Source organism: Ostrea edulis, chromosome 6, assembly GCF_947568905.1.
Source record: "Ostrea edulis chromosome 6, xbOstEdul1.1, whole genome shotgun sequence".
In the NCBI taxonomy this organism is placed as follows: Eukaryota; Metazoa; Mollusca; class Bivalvia; order Ostreida; family Ostreidae; genus Ostrea; species Ostrea edulis.
Window position 1 is genome coordinate 54,903,629 of NC_079169.1, and position 27,538 is coordinate 54,931,166.

At 37.9% G+C, this 27,538-nt stretch overlaps 2 protein-coding genes across 7 annotated transcripts in view; both read right to left on the reverse strand.

Annotated features, from left to right (window-relative positions):
- Nucleotides 1-177: 177 nt before the first annotated feature.
- Nucleotides 178-17,913, reverse strand: LOC125683475 (uncharacterized). 2 transcript variants are annotated; one of them, XM_048924674.2, is made up of 17 exons: nucleotides 17,675-17,913; nucleotides 15,844-17,227; nucleotides 14,813-15,727; nucleotides 13,852-14,116; nucleotides 12,034-13,680; nucleotides 10,433-10,752; nucleotides 10,164-10,210; nucleotides 9,829-9,982; nucleotides 8,489-8,652; nucleotides 7,623-7,777; nucleotides 6,250-6,330; nucleotides 5,608-5,719; nucleotides 5,401-5,478; nucleotides 4,261-4,388; nucleotides 3,147-3,263; nucleotides 1,883-1,993; nucleotides 178-593 (listed from the first exon to the last, which is right to left on the reverse strand). In XM_048924674.2, exons 2-17 carry the CDS (start codon nucleotides 17,198-17,200, stop codon nucleotides 503-505), a joined length of 5,742 nt encoding a protein of 1,913 aa, XP_048780631.2. In that variant the 5' UTR covers nucleotides 17,201-17,227; nucleotides 17,675-17,913; the 3' UTR covers nucleotides 178-502. The 2 variants fall into 2 exon arrangements, 1 of the variants encoding a protein (XP_048780631.2); XR_007372974.2 differs by lacking the exons at nucleotides 178-593; nucleotides 1,883-1,993; nucleotides 3,147-3,263 and adding an exon at nucleotides 4,587-4,815 and having other exon boundaries at nucleotides 17,675-17,899.
- Nucleotides 17,914-22,339: 4,426 nt separating this feature from the next.
- LOC125683477 (double-stranded RNA-specific editase 1-like) overlaps nucleotides 22,340-27,538 on the reverse strand; it is a 42,286-nt gene continuing 37,087 nt past the window's right edge. For all 5 annotated transcript variants that reach the window (XM_048924676.2, XM_048924677.2, XM_048924678.2 and 2 more), the window contains 2 exons: nucleotides 26,817-27,491; nucleotides 22,340-26,557 (listed from right to left, as the gene is read on the reverse strand). In XM_048924676.2, the coding sequence (XP_048780633.1) occupies nucleotides 26,040-26,557; nucleotides 26,817-27,491 (1,193 nt within the window). In that variant the 3' untranslated portion in view covers nucleotides 22,340-26,039. The remainder of the gene's footprint in view (nucleotides 26,558-26,816; nucleotides 27,492-27,538) is intronic.

A 27,538-nucleotide genomic window follows, 5' to 3' on the forward strand; every position in this document is an offset into this window, starting at 1 on the left:
TGTGTTTTTTTAAAAGAACCATCTTGTTTTATACTGCTGCTGAATATTAGATATGCAGAACAGGAAAATCAGTATAGATTTCAAAGCCCATGGGGCTAGTGATACTTTTAACTAATACTTGGGTGACCGATAAGGCCTGTGGGCCTCTTATTCAAGTACAAAACAGCTCAAGAAAAATCCTCTTTAACAATTTATTGACGTGAATAAATTATCACAGCATCTTGATGTTACAGAAATATTTGAGCAAGCAAATTATGGTACATGGCAGTTGAGCAAGTGTGTGTTTGCTATCTTACATAGGAAATAAACTAAAGGTATTGGACATATCACAGACCGGTATAAATACACTGTATAATGCACACAGAAACAAAGTGGTCAAGAGCTTGTTTGATCTGACCTTGTAACATAAACCTTTCAATGTCAATCAATATATAAATCCAACAGTACACTAAGACTAGACTAAGACTAACATCTTTCCTAAATCTGTATCAACAGCCTCCACTCACATTTCCACCCTGAGATTGCGATTGGCGTTCCTGATGTTCGCGAGGGACCTGATGCTGGTACAGCCATACAGATGGAGTAATTTCAGCCTGAAATGGACAAAGACTTGTAAAGTCTACATCTATAGTAAATAAACAAACTTGTAAAGTCTACATCTATAGTAAATAAACAAAGACTTATAAAGTCTACATCTATAGTAAATAAACAAACTTGTAAAGTCTACATCTATAGTAAATAAACAAAGACTTATAAAGTCTACATCTATAGTAATTAAACAAAGACTTATAAAGTCTACATCTATTGTAAATAAACAAAAGGCTTATAGGCCTCATTGCTCCCCTAAGCAACTGCATTTTCCCACAAAAATTTATCAAATCCAAATTTTGGTCCACCTTGGCCTCCAAGGTTGTGGTGTGAACTTGAATCTACACTACAAGAGGATTGTTGCATATCAGTCTGTCGAATTGCAATCTTGTAGTTCTTGCACCTGTTGGTAGACTACCTGTTGTCCACTCAGTACTTTAAGAACCTTGCTTGACAGACATGAAATTTCTTAAACTAGTTTTCCTTGAATATAAATTTTGAGGTCACAGGGTCAAGGGTCAACATACTATGGACATAGAAAGATACTGTTTGATCAATGTCTTGAGAGAATCCTTTGCTTGACAGACATCAAACTTGGTACACTGGTTCCCCCTAAGAAATAGATGTCCCACACTGAATTTTAGGACACAAGGTCGGGGGTCAAACTACTCTGGATATTCAAACTTGGTGTACTGGTTGCCCCAAAGAGTAAATGACCCATTATCAATTTTGAGTTCACAAGTTCAAAGATCAATCTGCTTTGGATATGGGAAGATATTGTCCACTCAATGTCTTGAACACCCTTTGCCTGACAAACATTAAACTTGATGTATAGGTAGCCCCTAAAGAAAAGATGACCCCTATCAATTTTATGGTCAGAGGTCAGGGGTCAAACTACTATGGACATAAGAAAACATTGCCTGCTAAATATCTTGTTAACCCTAGATTGAAAGATACAGTATCAATCTTGGTGTACATTTCATGTTTCAAAAGAATCTTCCTATATATTCCTATATAAAACTTTGAACCTCCACTGTGACCCCCACCATGGCCTCAGTGGTATTAATTTGCATAAACTTTAATCTTCATTATAAAAAGAAACAAACTTGAATCTCCCCTTTACCAGAATGCTTTGTGGCAAATTTAATTGAAAGTGGCTCTTGAGAGGAAGTTGAAAATGTGAAAGTTTACAGACGGCAGACAGACAACAGTGTTGATGTTTAGGACCTTGTATCAAATACAAGTATGCAGGTGTACTGTATAGAGTATGTACATGTAGTAAATTTTCACCCACCTTTTGCAGTGTTTCACCAGTTTAATGACTCCATTTTCTGTGATGTCCGACAGAAAGTTTAGCTTAACGGATTCCAGCCTCTGACTACAGAAATTAGCCATCATCAGGACACTAAAAAAAATCCATGATTATAATCCAGGGTTCGAAATTAACTTTTTCAAGCACTAGTCCGTACGGACTAGTCACTATTGATGTTCACTAGTCCGCAAAGCATTTCACTAGTCCGTCCAGTATATCAAAAAATGATCTTCATTTTGATCAAACTAAACACATCACAGTTGCAAACAATTCGATTTCTGACACCTACAGAAGAAAAAGAGACCACCATATTTTATTTCGTATTCAAGATCTTCAAAAGCATACAATATTAACCTCCGAGTTAATCCTTTGATAAACGTCCATAAGTGCGTTCGAGATCGACGTTCCTGTTGTTTTGGTGTTCAGACCTTAGAGTCACAGGAGTTCGAAATTTTATCAAGAAAGTCAATAAAATTCACTCGATTGACCAAGTCATGAGCTATAGTGTTATGAACTACTGTGTTAGAGTCGCGAATGACGAGAACATGTGCATACAAACGTGCATGTTCTCAGACCACACTACTTGCAATTCTTGCACCTAGAACATGTTCTCGTGATGTGTACTCGGCGTTTGGAATCGGCAGGAATTTGACAATGTGTGCACGTTCGAAGAACGGCGGTCTCAAACGCACCCCATGTGTTTGGAAGATCAGACTGTCATAGTCAGTCAAACACCTGACCATGCAGGTAATCAACCATAAGTTCAAACATCTAAGAGACTCAGACAAATCTTGCTAAAATCTTTACCAATTCAAAATTGATTTCCGGATTTTCACTAGTCCGTACGGACTAGTGCTATAGAGAGTTCACTAGTCCGACATGTTTTCTACTAGTCTCGGACTTACGGACATGAGTTAATTTCGAACCCTGTAATCTATCAGTAAACTGATACAGTTCAGAAAAGTACAGCCTGAAACTAGTTACCATGCACAACTGAAGAGTTCTATGTAGTCTAAGGGCAGTTTAAAACTTGCCTTCTATTGGTACGACCTGTTCTACAGATGGCGATTCGCCTTCATCTTGCCTTCTATTGGTAATTGATATACCCTGTACAACTGACATCAACTTGCCTGTTAATCTTACCTTCTATTGGTACACCCTGTAGAACTGATGTTGATACGACTGTTAATCTTACCTTCTATTGGTACACCCTGTAGAACTGACATCGACACCCCTTTAATCTTACCTTCTATTGGTACACCCTGTAGAACTGATGTCGACACTCCTGAGATTACTACAGTTGTTAGATATGGCACGCACCCCAGAATCTGTCACATTTCTACAGCCACACATGTCTAGGTTCCTGTTCAAGGATTCAATAATTCCCATAATGCATTCTGGTAAAGCTGAGTACTATAGATACAGTGTTAAGCAACAACATAATATGAAATGGAATCTGGATACAAAAGTTTGTCATCAATATTTCTGAAAATTCATCATTAATTGCGTTTAACAAACAATGTACAACTCAACAGATGACCAGCATTTAATGTATAACTGACCAGATGACCCGCAGATATTGTACAACTCATGAAATGACCTGATGACCAGCCCAGCATGAATACTGAACAAATAACCTGAACCCTAGTGGATACTGTACAAATGACCCAATTACCCATACGTCTAATATAAATGATCTAATTACCCATATGTATAATGTACAAATGACCTTAATTACCCACATTTATGTATAATGTACAAATGACCTAATTACCCATACATATAATATACAAATGACCTAATTACCCACACGTATAATATACAAATGACTTAATTACCCACACTAATAATGTACAAATGACCTAATTACCCATATGTATAATGTACAAATGACCTAATTACCCATGTGTATAATGTACAAATGACCTAATTACCCACACTTATAATGTACAAATGACCTAATTACCCATACGTATAATATACAAACGACCTAATTACCCACACGTATAATGTACAAATTACCTAATTACCCAAATGTGTAATGTACAAATGACCTAATTACTCAAACATACAATATACAAATGACCTGATGGCCAGTGGATATTGTACAAATGACCTAATTACCCACATGTATAATATATGACTGACTGGATGACCTGCAGACACTGTTCAAATAAGCAGTGTGGATATTGTCCAAATGACCTGATGACCAGTGTGGATATTGTACAAATGACTTAATTACCTACACGTATACTGTACAAATGACCTGATGACCTGCGTGGATATTGTACAAATGACCTAATTACCCACACGTCTACTGTACAAATGACCTGATGGCCAGCGGATGATGTACATCTCACCTGATGTCCTTTAGGTAGGTGGATATCTCCAGTAATGATATGTCTGTGATGTTTGGACAGTTAGCCACACTTAACGTTTGGAGGCGGTTACAATACTTCACTACATATCTTACACAGTTGTCCTTTATCTGAAAGCAACATCACACATTACTGGTACACAATGTACCGTATTATAAGCAGAATTTTTAGTGAGGATTCAATTTTGGCATTAATAGCTAGGGTGTTAAGATCTCTAAAATTGAATATCACTGACAATTTAGTTGGTAATAGTTATCTTTCCTGGAATTATAAAGTCACTTTAATGAGCTCTCGCTAAACATACATACCCATTTTTATGGGACAATTGCTAACTTTGTGTCTTGCTAAAAATTCCATGGTACATGAACATACTGTAAATCTTACAGTACTGGTTTAGGACTGTATCTATATTCAATAGTTTTCTTTTTCTTGATCATACCAGTTGTAAAATTTTGAGTTCACATGTCAAAGATGCATAAAGCACGTGTCAGTTCTTGGCACAATGCCAAACCTCAGTCCATGCTGAAAATGTGCTGACTGCCAAAATAATTGAAAACAAAAAGTGTCAATTTTTGTTGATCTGAAATATTTGTTTGACCCTTTTAAGCAAGTATATATGAACAAAAATGAAAGCTTACAATAAATTTTCCTAAAAACCCAAAATGAAACAAACTCTGCAATTCAGATTTTTTCTGCAAAATGTCAAGTGTTTCATTTAGTGATTTCATTTTCCAATAACATGGTTGCAAATGCCTATATTACAGACCTAACTCATGCTCTACAGTCAGTTTATTTGGTGTTGATGTTATATAAGCAATGAAGCAGTTTTGTCGATATATAAGTGATCAAATGTGGTTTTGTTGTCAGTATTAGGAAGATGACAAATACCAGCATGGAAGGAAAATTTGCATGATGTACTTCATTAATTTTCCTACAATGCTGGCAACCCTCATATCCAAAATAATGACCACAAAATCACATTTCATTGCTTAAAGATATTGCACAATCCTAATTGGTTGGATTATATTTCATAATATTATGAATTATTCAGACTTGTGACAGTTGATCGAGGGTTTCCAGTTTACTTCAGACCTATGACAGCTGTATAATAGAATTTATCACCTGTTTACATCCTCGCAAATCCAAAGTTTCAACTTTACTGAGACTGGGTGACAGCTGTGAAATCAGGGAGTCAGTCAACTACAAAGACAAGAACAAATGTCAAGATGAAGAAAATGATTCCCTTGTATATCTACACTGATTAAGCTGTACAGGAGACAGTCTCTCGCTACACTCATTAAGCTGTACAGGAGACGGTCCCTGGCCTACCTTGTAACACTGGCCCAGATTAAGAGTCTTCAGGTTGATACAGTTAGCTGCCAAATAGTTGACTCCTTTTGCTTTGATATTGAAACATCCACACATCTCCAGAACACGAAGCCTGCAAAGGGCATCTAATAAAGTGACTGTCATGCACACAGTGTGATCCATTCTCAGCATTATAGAAATAATCAGAAATAGTAACTGGGTCACATTATGATCTGAATACCATACCAGTACTAAGTGTTCTAATACCTGAGCTTGAGTCAGGCTAATATACACAATCTCTATATAATTAACTAAATTAATGTATTCTTATTTACAGTACTAAGTGTTCTAATACCTGAGCTTGAGTCAGGCTAATATACACAATCTCTATATAATTAACTAAATTAATGTATTCTTATTTACATTTATTAATAAAGTGACTGTCATGCACACAGTGGACATGGTGTGATCCATTCTCAGCATTATAGAAATAATCAGAAATAGTAACTGGGTCACATTATGATCTGAATACCATACCAGTACTAAGTGTTCTAATACCTGAGCTTGAGTCAGGCTAATATACACAATCTCTATATAATTAACTAAATTAATGTATTCTTATTTACAGTTATTAATTCCTGGAGATCAGGATAACTAACTTACCACTTTCCATGTTTCTTGATGACTGTTATAAGTCCCTCATTGGTGATCATCTGACAACCACTAATACACAGACTCTCTATCCTGTAAAACATTGATAATAAATCATGTGATAATCACTAACACAGACTCTATCCTGTAAAAACATTGATCATACATCATGTGATAATCACTAACACACACTCTCTATCCTGTAAAACATTGATCACACATCATGTGATAATCACTAATACAGACTCTATCCTGTAAAAACATTGATCATACATCATGTGAAAATCTCTAACACACACTCTCTATCCTGTAAAACATTGATCATAAATCATGTGATAATCATTAAACACAGATTCTCTAAAAGAACATTGATCACACATCATGTGACAATCTCTAACACACACTCTCTATCCTATAAGAACATTGATCACACACAATGTGATAATCTCTAACACAGATTCTCTATCCTGTAAAACATTGATCACACATCATGTGGTAATTTTTGTATCCTGTAAGAACATTGATTATTTATTTGACACTTACTGTCAAAGCATACTCTATGGCAACACACATGTCAACTGAAGTAGAACATAACACAATACTTTGTTATATCTATGTATTATGAATGATATTTTTGTGTGCCTTTTTATTGATAAGGCAAACTTTAAACATTAAACAAGCGGCCCATGAGCCACATCACTTGAATGAGCAGTTGCAATTTTCCAGGAGGCATGTAAATATTTGAATTTTTATCACATCATCCTGGTGCAAATAACTCCACTTTATACTACATGAGGACATTGAAAAAGAGTCTAAACCCAGTCTATCCTGAGAAGATAATGTTTACAGGATTATCTTATATACATACCTTTGTAAACCCATATTTTGGCCCAGCCCTGGCCAGGGGGGTTATGGTTTCTACAAACTTGAATCTACACTATAAGTATATGAGGATGCTTGCATATCAATTTGACAAAGTGTACCCAAGTTGTGTAGTTCTTTAGAAAAAATTTCACAAATTTTTATGCAATACTTTACACTTCTATTATGACTCCTCACTAACCCGGACTCCTCACTAATCTGACCCCAGGGATTATGGTTTGAAGAAACTTTTCTACTACTCTATTTTTCACTATCTGATGATTATCTCTCCATTCATATGAAAAAATCAAAATCCCTTTACCCTCAGATGCTTAGAGCCAAGTTTGTTAAAAATCAGTCCAGTGTTCTTGAGAAGAAATAGAAAATGTGAAAAGTTTACAAACATACAGATAACAAAAACACTTCAATCAGAGAAATTCTCTTAAGCTTTCAGCTAAGAAGAGCTCATAACACTGATATCAAACTAAAAATTAGAAATTTATTATCTGTGACAAAGATTTTACCTGTTGGCAGAGTTAGCTAGCGCACCAATGCCACTGTCCGAGACATTACACCAGCTGGCATCAATGTGGGTCAGGCCCTTACAATGGGAGGCCGCATGGAGGAGAATACAGTCCCCAGTCAAAGCACCCCGACTACAACCGAAAACGTTCAGCTCCTACAAAAAATATCAAATAAATACAGTCCCCGGTCAAAGCACCCCGACTACAACTGAAAACGTTCAGCTCCTACAAAAACATCAAATAAATATTAAATACAGTCCCCGGTCAAAGCACCCCGACTACAACTGAAAACGTTCAGCTCCTACAAAAACATCAAATAAATATTAAATACAGTCTCTGGTCAAAGCACCCTGACTACAACTGAAAACGTTCTGCTCCTACAAAAACATCAAATAAATTAAATACAGTCTCCGGTCAAAACACCCCAACTACAACCGAATACATTCAGCTCCTACAAAAAACATCATATAAATACAGTCCCCCCCCCCCCCCCCAAAGATGCATCAACTGACAACGTTTACTAATCTAAGGCCTCACAGTGTGAAAGACATGACCCAGACACGAAAACACCAATGGACAGGGACTACATATATTTTAGAAACTGCTTATCTAATCATCATAGGTAAGAAAAATTTGTCAATTTGAACACAAATCTATTCCAAGTACACAGTGCAAGGACATTTATAATTCTGAATGTCTATCGTGAGGAAATTGATGGAATGTCATCTTCGATAGCCAAGGGTTTTCGGTCCACTCTGCTCCCCAGAAACATTTATGATGAAATGTCTACTTCAAGAAATTAATGCAATATCTACTTTGAGGAAACTGATGCACTGTCTACCTTGAGAAATTTGATAAATATCTACCTTGAGAGAGTTGGTGCTGGCCCGAAAGAGATTCCGGAGGCCTTTGGCTGTAATGTAGTCACCATGGCACTGGATCAGAGCGAGACTGACTGGACGATGTTTACCGATTCGTTCCATAGACTCATCCGTTAGGTTATGGTTCTTCTTAATTGTGATGTAACGCCCTGTAAAATGGGTGATATAGTTAGACGTACTGGTACATGTACCAGACTTTCACACATTCTTTGGACTCTCTACTGTTGGTCTCTCTACTGTAACGATAGTTTGCCATTCTGGTGGAGGATCATCAAGTTTGGTAAGAGGACACCAACCAACTGTGCACCTCAATTAGCAGTATGTTTAAATGTAAACCTTCAATACACGAATATATTGCTACACCTTGCATGAGCATCATGAGATTTAGTCTTACGAGTTAGTGTGGGATCAAATCAAAAGGGCTAGTGGTTTTCACCTAAATAGGGCATTATCCAAGCACATTCTGTAGAAATGTTGAGGGGATGTCTGGGGGCACTTGACTTGATGAGACAGTGTTTGTGTGAGGGGATGTCTGGGAGCACCTGACGTGACGAGAGAGTGTTTGTGTGAGGGGATGTCTGGGAGCACCTGACTTGATGAGATGTACAGTGTTTGTGTGAGGGGATGTCTGGGGGCACCTGACTTGATGAGACATACAGTGTTTGTGTGAGGGGATGTCTGGGAGCATCTGACGTGAAGAGAAAGTGTTTGTGTGAGGGGATGTCTGGGAGCACCTGAATTGACGAGACAGTGTTTGTGTGAGGGGATGTCTGGGGGCACCTGACTTGACGAGACAGTGTTTGTGTGAGGGGATGTCTGGGGGCACCTGACTTGATGAGAGAGTGTTTGTGTGAGGGGATGTCTGGGAGCACCTGACTTGACGAGACAGTGTTTGTGTGAGGGGATGTCTGGGGGCACTTGACTTGATGAGAGAGTGTTTGTGTGAGGGGATGTCTGGGAGCACCTGACTTGACGAGAGAGTGTTTGTGTGAGGGGATGTCTGGGAGCACCTGACTTGACGAGAGAGTGTTTGTGTGAGGGGATGTCTGGGAGCACCTGACTTGACGAGAGAGTGTTTGTGTGAGGGGATGTCTGGGAGCACCTGACTTGACGAGAGAGTGTTTGTGTGAGGGGATGTCTGGGAGCACCTGACTTGACGAGAGAGTGTTTGTGTGAGGGGATGTCTGGGAGCACCTGACTTGACGAGAGAGTGTTTGTGTGAGGGGATGTCTGGGGGCACCTGACTAGATGAGACAATGTTTGTGTGAGGGGTGGGGGCAGTAACAGGTGGGCATTGTGTATTTATTCCCTTATTAAGTACTTACACAGACTGTTATCCATGCAGATTCTGTAGAAATGGTGGCATGTCTGGGCACACTTGACCAAGTCAGAATGTGGAAGGTATGACAGGATATTTAACAGTAGTTCATCCGGGAGGCATAGCCACACCGAAAAGTGACCGTCCCTAATACGTGGGGTCTGAAATAAAAAACAACAATTCTCAACTAATACACAATCATACACTTACTTATCAAATGCATATATAAAAAAGTCCTCATCCTTTGAAATCCTCAAACTAATTTTTTGTAAATAAAAAAAAAGTTCACATAGAAATCTATTCCCTGTGAGAGTAAACTTTAGTTCATAAATTTGGACTTACCATTTCATGGTATTTGTTGTAAGCATTTAGCACACTGGCAGGATCAGCTGTGAATATCAACAAAACAGTAATGAAAACTGCACATTGCAGAATACCCAGTAAGACATACTATAAACTAGGACGATAGACCTCTTACATCACGTCAAACAATGTACCTTTTCAGCATAGATTTTTCTGTTCGCTTGAAAGTAACAGAACTTTATTTTGTAACTTTCTTACATCTACATGTACATCAAAGAACTACACACAACAGAAGCCTGCGTACATACCAGCTGGTGCTACAGAATCTGTTTCCTGAAGTCGGTGGTCTATGAGACCCGGGAGATCCGAGGAGGGACTGTCCTGAGAAATCTTTGAGAGAGTGGGGTATGTGACGTCCAGCACCCTTATCCCCGAGATTGCCCGTGCCTCCTCCGATGATGTCCCCTGTTCCCGCTCCTCCTCATCTCGCTCTTCAGACTGTACTGATGGGGGGTCCTCCTCATACTGCTCAACAGACTGTACTAATGGGGGGTCCTCTTGCTCTACGGAGGCTGGCCTAATGGGTATATCAAGGATTCGAACCTCCTGAGGGTCTTCATTTGTACTTCTACAAAATGATTGTTTGATCTGATTGACAAATAATTTGACTGTTTAATTTGAAACAAATTTACTACCCATTTTTATCTAATTAATGTTCTAGCACCTTTATAATCCATTAAAATGTTGAGTATGGTATAAATATCATATTTAGGTTCATATCTGTCCATGTTATACATGTAGTACAATTTAAATGCTACTGAATTTTGATTGGTTAAAGTAAATAAAGAGGCCCATGGGCCACATCGCTCACCTGAATCACTTTGGCCCTGTTGTTGCTCAGCTGTTGTGATTTTTAAAAGTTTCTTTTTATCACTCAATCTTTATTCTCATGAAAATTTTGATCCCTTATTGTGGCCCAAATCTAGCCTCAAAGGATCAGAACATAACTAAAACTGAATTCACATTACAAAGAGATGCCTGAACACCAATATGACTAACATGATCTTGCTGTTCTGGATAAGAACAAGGTCACAAGATCATAGATCGTGGTATGATATGAAGACCTTGCCATAAGGCCAATTCAACTTATTTGATAGATTATCATCGCTGCCCGCCCCTCAAAAATTGACCCGCCCCGAATTTTTTTATTTTGCGAAACTTGCGATTTCCGGAATATTTTCATGTCCAACTCCGGTATTTACACTTCATGTTTACATTTCCAGTATAGGAACGTGAAAAGTCACGTGAAGAAAATAGATTTATACGGTTTTCTTAATTTCTCGCGTTCTTACAGACGTAAATCTTGAAGAAGTAAGGTATATTTCTGTTACATCCTTAAATTAAAGCTTAACCTGGAATTTGTGTATGAAAATAGCATAGACTGATATCCATCTGCCATTAAATGATGCGGATCTGTTGGGGGGAAAAAAATCGTTTGTCTTTAATATTTTTCTCAGAAAATAAAAATTAAAAAATAAAATCCTCCCATCAGCCCCATACTTTTTGCTGACCCTGGATGATAATCTAATAATTAAGTTGAATTGGCCAAAGAAGTCTACATACAGAATATGAAAGCTCTATCTTAAATACTTCAAGAGATATTGAATACGTAATATTTTTATTATAAGTAGGCCAAACTTCCAGGTCAATGTCAAGATTTATGACAAACACTATTCATCACCCAAGTACAAGTATAATAAACTTTTTTTTTATTTCACCACCAGATTTTAAGTGAGATAAACACTGAGCTTGCTGAATTGTGGTATCCTAGAGTACCATCTAAATACAATGTTGGTACATGTCTTCCCTATTGTAAACATAGATTTACTAAAACATCTACTGAACTAACCTGACTTTGGGGTCAGCGCTGAGTGGTCTGGTCTTCAGAGCCATTTTCTTTGGTAGGTCTCCACTTTTTGGTCTGGTGATCTGGTTGTCAGTACTACTTGTGGTCTTCCCGCGGACTCCTCTTCTGGCCACCCCTGCACTCCCAGGCCTCTTCCCTGCACTCCCGGGCCTTTGGGATGAGAGGCTAGACTTTGTACTTAGTTCCCGTGGGTGGTAAGAAGACCATGCAATGCTGGACCTTTGCCATTTTCTTTCATATCCTGGAGCCTCTATAGACTCCCTGACGACGCTCTTTGTCGTAGTTTTACTGCTCTTAGGTTTGGCAGTTTTGGACTTTGACTTTGTGGGTGAAGATGATCTCATGTCTCCAATCACCTGTTCTAGGAATGGTCTGGTTTCCTCTGGTTCCTTTGGTTTTGGCACTATCTCCACTGGAACCTCCACTGGTTTGGGTTTTGGTAGAAAGAAATCCTGCCAATCTTCACTGTCTGTAGAAATGTCGAGAGACAGTTTTGGTTTCTCTTCATCACTGCTATTATCGAGATTTAGACTGGGGACAATTTTTTCCATGCTGCGACTTGTATCGCGTTGTTCTCTGCTCTCCTTCACACTAAAGACTTCCACATCAATAGGGGCTGACCTTTTATGCTTCAGAGGTTTGTCTTTTGGTTTCTTTCTCTCGTGGAACCAGACTTCTTCATTGTCAACATATTTCAAAAATTCTTTCTTAAACTGGTCACCATCAGCCATAGTATAATTATTTGAAAAAATATTTTCTTCTGTTATCTCAACATCTTCCTCTTTAATGCTTCCACTTTCGTTGTTACGCAACTCCTCCTCTACAAAAATATCTCTATCATCCCTACTGAAGAAACTCTCCTCCTCTTCTTTTGGCACATCATGGTTCTGCAACAGTTCTGCCTGTTTTTTACTGTAGTAAGAATCTACAAATCCTTTAATAACTGGATCGGTGATGTGTTCGAATATCTCCTCAATTTCTTTCCCTGCCTGAGCGTTCTCAATCTCTTCACTGGGTGGCAGACCACTGTCTCGACTGTCATTCTTCACTGTTCCACGACTGTCATTCTTCACTGTCCCACGTCTGTCTTTCTGACTTGATTTGCTGCTGGAGCTATCACTTCCCACAGCTGGAGCTTTTTTCTTCCCTGAGATCTTCTCTTTATTAGGCACTCTGGGTGGCCTTGGCTTCTTTACTACTGTAACTTCGACTCCCGCCAGGGACTCCCCACAGTCCCCGCACCAGCTCATGTACACTTTGTTCACCTCTCCACACTCTTCACACACCAATACTGACTTTCCTTCCTCTTTTTGAGGTTCCTCTGTAGTTTTCCTGGTTTCTCTCAGGAATGATAAATCTAGTCCCAGTTTGTTCATTCTCTCAGTGATTCCCTCTGCTTTGACACTTGTGGCTTTGCTGACTTGAGTGTTGACCTCTGATCTTACCTCCGTGTCTTGTTCCCTTGGTGAACTTTCCTGAATTTCCTCTAGTTCTTGATCTTCCATGTTTTCCTCATGTCTGTCTCTGTAATACAGCTTCTCTAGTGAGGAGAAGTATCTGTCAATGGAAGACTTGGCAAATTTTCTCTGTTTCTCCAACAGCTGATCTTCCTCTGCCTCTTGTTGTCTCCTATGAAAAAGTGTACAAAAATATTAGACATCCACAGACTAGTAAACGACTGTAATACAAATATATAAACTATTACATAAACTAGAAAGAAGTGAACTAAAGTATCCCAAAATGAGCCATAACATGTAACTTAATTCTGTGAGAGGAAATTGGTCTCATTTTCAATCTAACCTTTGTTCATGGAACTGTCTGATCTCCTCCACATGTCTCTGTGAAGAACTCTTGCCCTGCTGTTTCTGGCTGACAGACGTGTCCTCAGGTTTTGGATTTGTCTCCGCTTTCTGCACATTCTTCATCTTCCCTTCGATTCCTTCATCTTTCTTCACTTCCTGAACTTTGGCCTTCCTAGGAGAAGATTTTCTATGAATGGTCTTTTCCGAGGAATCTTTCTTTTGGAGAGGTGGGTGTGGAATCATCATATCTAACATTTCTTTGTCTGAACATGAAAAGAACAAAAGGGTATAGGACTTAGTTTGAATATAAATTAACAGTAGTTAAACATTAAATTTCTATGAACAGAACAATCCATGACTTTGACCTTTTTATTCTAAATCTAAATGTATTTACTGTGTATAACAAGTTAACATTTAAAAGAAATAAAGCTTATTTTGGACTACTGCAATCCATACATAATAACCAGGTTTGGATCAGTTTGTGCTTTATAAATAATAAAGTGGACACTTTATAAACCACAATGGGCACTTTACAACCAAAAAGTGGACATTTTACAAATCACAAAGTGGTTTTATTTTTATTTGCCTTAACTGCTCCAAACCCAGGTTATCTTGTATAAAGTGGTTAAATATCAGCTTCATTCTTATAATTTCATTTTCTAAAAAAGTCTGAGAAAATTTACTTCATTCATGTCAATGCAAAACCATGAATGTAATATCTGAGCATTTATAGAACACTGTACTGAACAACTGTTTTGTGACATTGTCTGCTATCATAATATGGTGTGATTTAGTATCACGACAATTTATACATTATAAATCATTTTGATGAATACCAATCAACCAATCAAATGGAGTGCTATGACTGAAATTGAATTACAAGTATTCCATAGATATTCTATAAGTAGGTATATTTCCTTCCCTACTTCAGTCCCTACTTTGAATTTTTTTTCATTTACCTCCACTTTCCTCTTTTTGTGTTCCTTTGTCTTCTGTGTCTGTAGGGGGCTGTGTCTTCTCCTGCACCGGGACAGGCACTGGGTATGGCACAGGAAAGCCCTGAGCAGCCAGAAAACTGAAGTATGAAGCCAAGTCCACATTAAATGGAGGTGGAGGGTACGGTATCCCACCATGCCGCTGAGGTGGATAAGGTGGAAAAGATCCTTCTCCCTCAGGTCCAGGCACAGCCACTGACTGAGGTGGATGAACAGACAGTCCATCTCGTCCGTGATACGCCATGTCATGTCTCCGCTGATAGTGTTTACTTGTATCACCTGAGCTGTGTACCAGCGGTACGTTAGGAGGTCTGGGGACCTGGAACGGCATGCAATGACCATCTGGTGACTGTGGTATGGGGGGTGTCATGTAATAACTGTCAGACATACGGGAAGCTGTGGGAGAGAAATGGTGACCCTCCAGTGGATGGGACATGTACGGATTCATGTATCTGTCTGGTGACCGGGAAATACCATGTGGCATGAAGCTGTCGGGGAACTGATGAGGGGGAACTTCTGGAGACCACGGCTTGTACAGATTGGGATCAGCCATATCTGGTCTAACATCTGTAGGTTTGCTGTCAACACCTGGCCTTGGTGTTACCCCTGAATACATCTGTCGATATGCTTCTGACTGTTGGCTTCTGGCTGTGTAAATCATATCATCCTGTGGTGGGTACGGCATTTGTACATACTGTGGGGCAACCTGGGAAGGAGGGAACGCTGGTCCATGCTGGGCAACCTGGGAAGGAGGGAACGCTGGTCCATGCTGGGCAACCTGGGAAGGAGGGAATGCTGGTCCATGCTGGGCAACCTGGGAAGGAGGGAATGCTGGTCCAGAGTAACCTTGACCTCCCATTATCATGCTACTTCTTGGAGCTAAAAAAAAAACCATAAAGAGACAAATTATTTTGCTTTCAACAAAAATGCATGCAAGTACATAGAGAATTTTTTATCAAATGCAAACAAGAGTGAAACATACAAAGGGTTATTACCAGCATTTGTCTGCCCTTGGTTGTAGTCTCTCGAAAGGTGAATGGGGTTTCCCTGGTAGCTCCTACTTCTTGGGGGACTTTGTCCTGAAAAGGCCTGATGATAAATTTCATCAGAGGAAAAAACAACATTTCTGTGAACTGATTCATATCCATGACGATAGGATGGTGGTAAGCTGAGATTCTCTGCATCATCCTGAGTCTCATTTTCTTGGATGTAAATATTTGAGGGTTCAAACTTTGGTCTGTTTAATTTTGGTTTCTCCTTGTCTGTTTTTTTGTCTGTGTCATTTTTAATACTAAGTTTCAATCCTAGTTCAGTTTTAAGACCTCTTGGCTTCTCCGGAAGTTTTGGTTTTTCTGGTTTTGGTAGATTTTCTTCTCTAGAAGAACTTCTATCACTGTTCAGATTATCTATATCTTTTGCAGATTTCACCAAAAATTCCTTATATTTCTCTTCCCCTAATACCTGTCGCATTTCTCCTGGGATGAACCTGTCAATCACATGGGATGTTTCTTCCTCCGGTCTGTGTGTCGACAGACCTAGGTCATCCATGTTCCCAAGAGATTTCTGGAACAAATGTCTAGCGTCTGGTTCTTCAGAAGACTCTCTAACCTCAGGACACTTTGTAACAGTCTTCAGCTTTGAAGACTTACTGAAGAAGTCTTCATACTCCACAGCCATGGGTGACATAGATTCTTTCTTGGAGGAGACATAATCAATTCTGGGCGAAATTTGAGAATTTGATGAAATTGACTTTTTCTGGAGGGACGTTTCACCATGATGGAGATATCTTGGCGAGTGCTCAGAGTGCCTGGCTTGTGCTGGGTTCTGAAAGGAGTTTAGTTGTTTCTGGTTCTCACTTTCTGCGATCTCTTGTTTGGCCAAACTTATCAGTCTTTCCACAGCATTGTTATACCCCTCTTCATCTCCACGTTGAGCTTTTGCTCTCAGCTCCTCTCTTAACAGAGAGAAACTGTCTGTTTTCGATTTCTCTTTCACTGAATGCTCTTTTCTCTCCGAAGAGCCACTGCTTACTATGTTTGTGGGTACCCCCTCAGTTGCCTGTCTGTCTTGACTGAAACCTGTTTCTGCTCTGTCTTTCACATTCAAAGGATTTTGAAGATTAAGATGCGAAAATGATATATTTGTGACTTTCTGCTCTAAATTCTCACTTGCGATTGTCTGACTCTGAGTTACATTTCCCTTTGAATCACCAGACCAGTCTTTGACTGTTGAATTGTCCTTGTAAAGCTCCCCTCTGTCAGTGGGCTTACTGTGTGCCACACTGGAGTTGGTCACCTCAAAATAGGCCAGTCTTCTTTTCCTGATCTCCTCCGGTGATGGATTATCCTCCATTATAGTCCCCTTCCAAGAATGGAACTGCTGTGAAAAAAATATCATATCAAATGATAAAGTGCTATAGGCATATGTTGACAGTTTAAATCTATACAAACGAATTGTTCATACAAAGTAAAGCTCACGTTAATTTTCGTTCCAAATACTGTAAGTTGAGAATGAATATCAAATATCAGATATGATGCATATAATTAGCTAATAAGGTGTTAGCATCTTTATATATTTTGGTTTGCTTCACATAATAATCACAAGGGCTTCTTATCCATTTTGTTCTCAATCTTGAATCTATAATAATAATGTAATATATAACCGAGGCAATTCGAATCACCCCTCTTTCGCATTTTTGCCTGCTGTCAAAACTTCAACGCGTTTTTTAAAATGTTGCTCGACATGAAGAATTATAACTCATAATATTGGACCCAAGCCTGACATTACTGTCTTCAGTTAAGCAGTTAGTTATCTTAGGGTACCTACTTTTAGCGGTGCCACAGAATTCCTCGCGAATCTTGCTCCATCATAAACTGGTTCTCTTTCAGTACTTGATATAGATCTATGGCACAATGCACCATCACGGACGGCAACCAGTCAACAGTCGTCCATCTTGTTACTAATAAACAATAACATTGTAATCGATTGATATCAAACATCAGTCAGTACCAGTCAGTTAGATGGGATTTGATACACAAACGGATCTGGAAGGTTTTTAACAGAAACAAGAGGCCCCTTCGCCATAATGCTCACCTTAAATTAATCTCTGAGAGATTTGTCGAATTAAAACTCATCACAGGTGCTTGGCTTTCAACATATGGATATATAATCATATCTTAACCTTATACATATACACGTACATATGTATTATAAGGTTAACATATGTATTCATATGTTAAAACCCCAAGCACCTGTGCAGTGAAACTGATGCGCCATTGTCAAGAGCAATTAGCCTATTTAAAGAGCTCAATCAAATTGTGGGTAGAATAGAATAGAATATGATTTATTTCCAAATTAGGGCCCTCTCGGGCATACAGCATACATGCTTGTTAACATTTCAATGTGCAATGACGATAAAAAGAACAAAACAAGAGTAAAATCTGCACTATTAGTATGAACAATGTTCATACATGAGACATTTTGAACATGATAATATACTTACTTGTTACATGTTGGATATATCTAATACATGTATTAGATACCAGCTTTATGTAAATTACATACTTAGTAGAATGGAGCACCAAATCAACATAAACTCAAATAATTGAAGAAATCATCAATTCAATTATTGCTCTCCTCAATTGATTTTTAATGAGAGCAATAATTGATTTAATGCATGCATTAATTCAATTATTGCTCTCTTCAATTCAATTGATGAGAGCATCAATTTTGTAGAAATATTGCTCGCAATATTTAAATTTAGAGCTCGGTATAAATAATTTGATGATCTCTTTAATTCAATTGAAGATATCTTTAATTGTTTACATTGCTTTTGTATAAGGAATTAATGCGTGCATCAATTCTTTTAAAGAGAGCAACAATTCAATTAAAGAGATCATTAATTCAATTGTGGATATGTTGAATTGAAGATATCTTTAATTATATAGTTGCTCTCTCTAAATGAATTATTGCTCTCTTCAAATGAATTAAAGATATCATTAATTGAATTGAAGAGAGCAATAATTGAATTAATGCGCGTATTAAATCAATTATTGCTCTCATCAATTGATTTAATGTGCGCATTATATAAATTATTGCTCTCTTCAATTGAATTGTAGCGCGCATCAATTCAGTTGTTGATATCACTAATTCATTCGAAGAGATAATTAATTCAATCAAAGAGCATATCAATTCAGCTGAAGAATTAATGCTATCATCAATTCAATTAAAAAATGCGCGCAATAATTCAGAATTGAAGATATTAATTATTTGAAGAGATCTTTAATTGTTGCGCACATTAATGTTAATTTGACGCCCCATATAGTTGTGTGCATCAATGGGATTAAATTAATGATATCATTAATTCAATTAAAGAGAGCAATAATTCAATTATTGTGCGCATTAATTGAATTGATAAAAGGTGAAGATTACGAACAGTGATCAATCTCATCAATCCCATAAGCAATACAAAATAGATAATTTAGTTGTGCAAACACGGACACCTGGACACACCAGAGGTGGGGTCAGGTGCCTAGGAGGAGTAAGCATCCCCTGTCGACCAGTCACACCCACCGTGAGCCCAGTATCTTGATCAGGTAAACGGAGTTATCCGTTGTCAAAATCAGTGTGCCAAGAACGGCCTAACAATCGGTATGAAACACGTCTGACAGCATTTGACCCAATGATTGGTAGTATTGGCAAACTAGATCGTTAAAACGACCATAGAATTTGCGAGGTGCTGGCTTTAAACGAGACTGTTGAAACCCTGTACCATCAACTTGTTTGTCATTAGCTTGCCTCGATTTAGAAATTGACCATACGCAGAACAAGCTCTTGCGTATCGAATCAGTTGAGAGATATAAACACCATATGCAGATGATAATGGAATATTGCTACATAGACAAGGGAAGTTGATGATGGAGAAGCTGAAATCATCCCGTTTGCCTTAAGGTTGAGTTGTAAGTTTGCTGTTAATATCTACTTTCAATAAAATATCCAAGTATGAAGCAGAAGTGGACGACTCTTTGATGCCTTTTATTTCGAACTCGCAGGGATATATCGAATCAACATAATGTTAATTTGCGTTCCATATTGGCATCAGTCCAAATCTTTACACCCCCCCCCCCCCCCAAATCAAATTCATCCAAATTTGAGGCCCAAAGAAAAGGCATGGGGGGGGGGGGGGGGGGTTCCGGGTGGCCTACCCCGGGAAACTTTTAAAAAGATCATTTAAAATGGTGCATTTTCGACTGAAATTCTTGTTTCTCCCTTAGGAAATTTTTTAAAAAGATTGATTTAAAATGGCGTATTTTATTGCAATTGGACTGAAATTCTTGTTCCTTCTTCCTTTCATTTATAGTCACCACATCCTGGGTGTGGTAAAAAAATAAAATAAATAAAAGAGCGCATGGGGGGGGGGGGGGGGTCCGTCCGAAACCACCACCCCCCCCAAATCCGCCACTGTAATCCCCTCTTTGGTTAAACATTTGAAACAAAAAGATAAATTCTTTTTGCCATTTTGGGGTCTTCAGTCCCCAGCCGACCCCCCCCCCCCCCCTCCTCAAAATTTTTCTGGACTCACCTCTGTAAGTATATAATACGTTTTCATATGAAGTTTAATTACGGTTAGTGCTTTTATTGAGAAATAAATACAATGAAACAACTCAGGTTTATTTCTGGCAAACCTTTGGAAGTGCATGTATACATTAAAATTTATTGTTTGAATGATAATTAAAAGTTGCAGTTGCAAGATATTTAATAAAAAATAAATTTAATTTTTGAAAATCATGGGGGCATGAACTGCAACGTTACCAGCATACTTCATACAGCGCGACATAGTATAATATATTATACTGCCGTGCAGCGTTGCTGTTCACATACTCTCGTGTATTTCAAAAATGAATTTGCTTTTTATATTATTTCTGTCTAACTATTACCAGTCGTTAAAATAGTTGTACTATAAATTTGTTCACATTCATGAGGAAATGGCTATCATTTGGTAAATATCAGTAAAAACACTGGAAATGTAAATATTTGGCTTTGCGGTTTCTGTGACCTGTAAATACCGCCATTACCGAAAGTCAATGCAGTGTTTACATGCACAATTAAAACGGCTGAATCTCAATATTAATTCAATGTAGTGACTATTTTCATGATTCGACCATGCATTTAAAAAATTACAATTGGCAAGTACTATTACCGTTAGACCACAATCATGTTGGCTGACGGATACTTAGCCCCCCCCCCGAAGTTCGAGGTTATTTGGAATTACTCTGTCCCTCCGTTCTTAAACGCATATTTTGTTCGGAAATTTTCTCAGGGGCTGTTGATTTACTTCTTTTCAAATTATGTGGGAATGTTGTATACTGTAAAAGTGGTTAAATAATTATTTACGCTGGGAGTTACATGCAAGTACGCGTTTTTCCACACTCAACATTACGCATGGGAGGAAAATACGCGGTAACTGCATATATAACATCAAATATTTATAACTTATACACACGTGCTTAATTATTTCTTGATCGCGTAATTAGTATAAATTTCCCCAACACGTAAATAACTCCTTTTACAGTATGTTTAAGGTATGTATCTGGGCTTTTCAGGTTGATCTGTTTAATTTTGATAAAGTTATACCCATTTTTAGTTATTTTTCATATTTCCCCACATTCTGTCAGTATCCTCCATACAAACTACTTTGGAGATGTATCGGTTTCATCATGTCCATCTATTTTTTTCATCCATCAATCTGTAATTGGGACAATCAAATTTGAATTGGGTTCACCCAGTAAAGTGTCGATTCAAACTATGTTATGTTGCATATCGTCCCTTTTCCAGCATGGATATTGATGAAAATCAAGGTCAAAGGAATTTAGTATTTTTAAACTTCTCTTCTTCCGGACTTCAGCTATATACCTACAACATTTTAAATATGCCACACTACAGACGAGTCCTGTGTCTAACTGAGAATTAAACCTAGTTGGATATTTCAATAGACAAAATGAAAATTACCAGTTTCCTACAATTTACTAAAATAAGCATCCCTGGAAAAAAATCCAAAGTGAAAATATTGTTCAGAAAAAGCTAGATATTGGCTTAAATTTGATCCTCACTACAGCTTGGCCCTAATGAATGGGAACAAACATTTCATCAATTCTATATATATTTTGCATGGAAATACACAGAGCTACTCTCTATACAATACCTACACTTAGGTTACCTCAGGTGAGTGTGCAACCCTAAAATTCTCTTATTCTCCCCAGATTACAGGTAGATTTCCTGAGTAGTTTTTATCTGAATGTAATTGATACAGAGGTCAATCGTACAATCACAATCAGATGAAGCTAGCTAGGATAACTTCCTGATCAGTAACAACTGATAATCATCTCAGACTCCAATTCACCATCAGTCTCCGACGATCAATAGGCCAACTCCACACTGATTAGACCAATATGGCATCAAAACAAACACCAACAAAGCTACATTAACAAAATGTGAGCAGGTTTTCATACTTTACTCAGAGTTCACAGTCATTTCACTACAGAATGTAATGCCACATCTAACATTCAGACAAAACAGTATGGAAACATAAAATCTTGTGTTCATATGGTTGACATTTTGTCCAAAGCATTATATGCATATGAAGAAGGGACAACACCATTCTTCACAATTAATGTTTCAACATGATCATATAATTTTTCAAATATACAACATCAGCTTAAACCATACATACTGTCTTCACAATATTTTTGTTCATGAGAAAAAAAATTGTACACCATTTCAATAATACGCACTGTCTTGGCAATAAATGCGACTTCCTGAAAATTGTACGAATCATTGCAGCAGGTCATTATTCTCCCATAATATTTACAGTCTGGATTTCGACAAAATATTCACTGTGTCACCCACAAGTAGTGATTTTTACTTACAAAAACAAAAACAAACTACATTTAAAATAATTGATACTCGTTGCACCAATTCTCAAAAATAACAAGAACCCCATCACTCATCTGAACCCCCCCCCCCCCCAAAATAAATAAAATTATTAAATTTCAATTATGGCCCCCTCTTGTGTGGTTCTGCTCTAAACCAGTGTGTGTGTGTGTGTGTGTGTGTGGGGGGGGGGGGGTGCTGGGTGTGAACAGAATTGAATTTACACTATATATATATATATATATATATATATATATATATATATATATATACACAGAAGGATGTTTGCACACTGATTTCAAAAAGTATACCTTTGTGGATCTTGAAGATTTTGAAAGAGTGTTTCTATAAATTCCTTTGAATTTTTTTCCCTGTATTCCTATATGCAAACATATAATGTAGCAATTAACTTTCGGTATTCCAAACATTGATATCTCAAATACCACGGATATGAGCGAGTTGGAAGTCCCAACTACATTTTTTTATGTATTTCAACACAAGTATCTTAAACCCTTGAATGTCACAAAGTTTTTTTCTTGGGGCCCCATTGATTTCGAGATAATGAGATTTGACTGTAAAAGTTTTCGTATATACTTCAAACCCCTATTCGGACCCCACCCTCAGCCCAGGTGTCAGTGTGAACAAACTTTGAGGATGCTTTCATATTTATTTCACAAACTGAAACTGTATGGTCCTTAAGAAGACTATCAACAAATTTTCCTTGAGGGCTGACAAATGAAAATACAGAAGAGTTTTTAGCAGTTGAGTGACCTGCCCCTTATTCATGTTTTATAGTTCAGTTGGTTTTTTTAAATGCCTAGGGGGTATGTGCTTTGGTAGTCAGGACTCCAGAGGCATTACCAACCAGAGATCTAATGAGAAAGATTTTTTGCTTATTCGAATCCTGTAGAATACTTCTACCCTTCAGAATCTTCTATATTTTACTTTGCAAAATCTGCATTTTCAAAGACTTATTTTCATAATAAAAAAAACACAGTATGAATACCCTAACTTTGATTCTATCATTTCATTATTACTTTTAGTGACATGCATGAATTTATTGCCAAAAACATTTTTGATTATATGTCTATCCCCCTTAATGCATGTGATCCATGTAAAACTTTAAATCCCCATTGTGATCCCATCCAGATGTCTTAATACAATATATTAAAATCTACACTACACGGAGGTGTCTACATAACAATTAAACTAACTGATTGCTTATGGTTCTCCAGAAGTTTTCAAAGAATTTTCCTACCACGTATATACTTTGAACCCCCATCATGGCCCCACCCAGATTCCTTGGGGGTCACATGTGAACAAACATGAATCATCTGCACTGCATACTGATTCAACAAACAGTACCCATGTGGTTCTTGATAAGATTTTCAAAGCAGTTTTTCAATATAAACCTTGAAACCTCCATTGTGACCTCGCCCTGAACACAGAAAAACAAACTTAAATCTACACTACTTGAGGGTGCTTGCATACTAGTTTGATAATTTGCATTCCAGTAAAACCCCATCTGAGCCCCATGGTCTTTGTACCTACACTAGATGAGGACGTTTGCGTATCAATTTGACAAATTGTATCCATGTGGTTCTGACGAATATTTTCTAAAGAATTGTGCTATACCATTCTATGTTATACTTTGAACCTCATTTACGGATCCCACCTTAGATTCGGGGGTCATCCTGTGAACAAACTTAGATAATGTTTACATATAATGAAGATGGGTGAACAAGGCCAGAGAAGTGCCTACGAAAGGGTGGATAGGAAAGACAAAAATAAAATAACTTTCAAAAAGAGTTAGAATTTGTCCATTAGATCTAAAGTATGTATATCTACCATAAGTTGTAAATGAAACATTCAAACAATTAAATTATTTGAAATATTGGAATGTGAAAATGAAAACACAGTAAAAATTGTCAAAGAACATGTGTGCAGGATTGACTCTCCATTTTTTTTTGTAATCAAATACTTACAGAAAAACTAAAAACATACATTTTTCAATGTTCAAAAAGTTGGAGCAATGACCCACTGTAGATGAAAGATGTAAAAATCTTATACAAAATAATAGTGTTTTGTAAAAATATTCAAAGTTCCTAACTATGAAGACGGTATATCATATGTGATTTAGATCCCCATGAATACTGAAAGCAGGACAATTGGTCAAGTGGTCTAAACCTCTGGACACAAAGGTGATTTGTATGTAGAACCTTTCAAACTAGATAATGGGTTTGATGTATCTAATATCTCTTTTATTTTCATAATTTTTGGTGGCTAATGCATTCTACATTATCACTATAATTTTTTTTAAATATATTGTCAAACAATGAAAATGTCAAATATCAGTTGATCACCAAAAAATATATATGAGAGAAAATATGTTTATAGTATTTTGACGAATAGGCATTTTCCTCCCCTTGTTTACCCATCTTCTTTGATATAATTTACACATGTGGTTACTGATAAGATTTTTACAGAATTCCTATGGACAACTCTGAACCCTACAGTGGGAGCCACTGGTTTATGATTTGAACAGACTTGAATTTTCATTTTGTAATTTAACTTTAAATCAAGTTTTAGCTCCTTCAAGCATCCTATCAGATTCAGTTCTTTTCCCTACTAGTCTCCCCTAGGAAGAAGGCATCACTTTTGATTTGAAGAGATCTGAATTCCTTTCACCCAAGAATGCTTTGTGGAAAGTTTGGTTGAAATTAACCTAAAGGTTCACTAGTACAACTTAAAAATGCGAAACGTTAAGAGATGACACACAGACAGTCTACGGACACACTTAGATCACAAAAGCTCAAGTGAGCTAAAAGTTCATTGATCTCAGCTCCTCGCTTTCCTCTTGAGTTAAACATAAAAGTTATAAATTCATAGAAGTCACTCAATACTGACACAAGAGGTGGAATATATAAAATCAAAAAATGTCTTGGGAATGCTGTCTATAAATGGAAATTGTTCTCAATTTGTCGTGGGATTTGTTTTAACTTTCACTGCTTGGAGTGATTGAAACCATAGTAATTATGATGACGATAATACAAAACAGACTGACATATACGTGCAGTAAACTCTCTCATACTCTCCCAGTTGCAAAGAAATCATGGGATTCTAGACAATTCTCTTCCATTCAAATCCATCCTTAACTAAAGCACAAAATGCACTGTTTAGTATAACACACACAGTAAACTAAGGAAAATAAATGGACATGTTGAACATTTAAAGTATACAAAGACATGGAATTACACAGACATCAGCTAGATTCCAAGAACTGGTCTTGTTCTATGGGCTTTTTAAGCCAGCGTCCCAGTCCTGCACTCTGGAAAGCCAAGCACATTTGCTGTTTTGCCGCTTGGTATTCCATCACCGCAGCTTTTGCATCTGCATACGCCCGTGGGTGCTGGGCCACAGACTGTCCGGTGAAAGAAGAGATTTTGCCATAGAGATGTAGGAATCTCTTAAAGAAAGCCTGTTTACAGACTTGTGAAGATGCCCCCTGTTCTGTCTTCCCAGTCATGGTGTTGATCACCTCTAACCCCGAGTCTCCAACACACCAATTGACTGCGAAGTTCGGGGCTTTTCTGGGCTGGCGACTCTCAGGATTACTGATCCCACTCATGAAGGGCTGATTGTGACGGAAGGGGGCAGGGATGTTTTCTATGTTTGATATGCGTGAGTAGACTGCTCGTGATAAGTGATCTCCGTGATACAAACTTCCAAGGATGAGGCTGTCGAAGTACACTGGCTCAATGAAGTGACTCAAAAGACTGCCTACAAACAAAACAAACATCTAGAAGTAAAGGAAAGCTCTAGATTCATAGTATAATTTACATGTCTGTTTTCACAAATGGTTATATAAATGAAAACCAGTATTTAATTCATTTCACTAATATTTTTCTAATATTTTGTTTTTCTGATATAAATTTTCAAATGTAAAATTTTTTTCTCATTGTCCCATGGTTTATCCTTCCCCTTACTACAAATCTCATTATATAATAATACACGGCAATGCGCTGAAAATCGACTCTACCTTGGACTCCCAGGACGTTCCAGCGTGCGATTTTATCACTGCAGGACATGGTAAGCAGCCTCTCTCCTTCCAGGATCCCGTCCCAGGTCTGAATGCCCCCCGAGGAGGTCACTGGAATTGTGCCCTCCCCTGATTCAATCTTCGTCCTCAGCTGGCCCCGGGCTTTACGGTTTGGGTGTTTATCTCCACCCTCCACTTCCTGAGCTGCCTCATGAGGTGAAAAGATCCTCGAGTCGCCACATGGCGCAGTACTTATGTAGAGATGAAAGTGAATGTTTGGTTTCAATTTATATCCCCCACCCTCCTTTTCCTGAAATATGGATGATTCCTTCTCTAAAAGATTCCCAGACAACTGTTTTCCTAGTTGAAAATACAGAAACCTCATCAATGACCTTCGTCCAATGACCTCTGCGTGGCAGTCATTGACAGCAAGTCCTTGGTCACTCATGTACTCCCCATTTATACACTTGGTTCCCGTCGAGACAGAAATCACAGTTGCACTGTCTGCACTGTCACTGGATGTCATGACGATGCCTGATAGAACTTTTCTCCGAGCATAGGTTGAAGTCAAATTGTCCGTTAATTCACAGAATTTTTCTAGAACAGAACGGGACACCAGATCTGCCAGCTCTTGTGGAACATTTGTGTGAGACTCTTTGAGAACTGGTTTGGTACCTAAAATATAAAATATTTTATTGCTAAATGATAAAGCATTGGCAATA

What these genes read in the sequence shown, in the direction of transcription:
- LOC125683475 (XM_048924674.2), bottom strand. Translation starts at nt 17,200, where the DNA reads ATGGAGGATAATCCATCACCGGAGGAGATCAGGAAAAGAAGACTGGCC. An exon ending in ACAACAAATACCATGAAATG is followed by an intron (nt 9,983 to 10,163) that starts GTAAGTCCAAAT and finishes TTTTTATTTCAG; the next exon opens with ACCCCACGTATTAGGGACGG. An exon ending in ACAGGGTGTACCAATAGAAG is followed by an intron (nt 1,994 to 3,146) that starts GTAAGATTAAAG and finishes GATTTTTTTTAG; the next exon opens with TGTCCTGATGATGGCTAATT.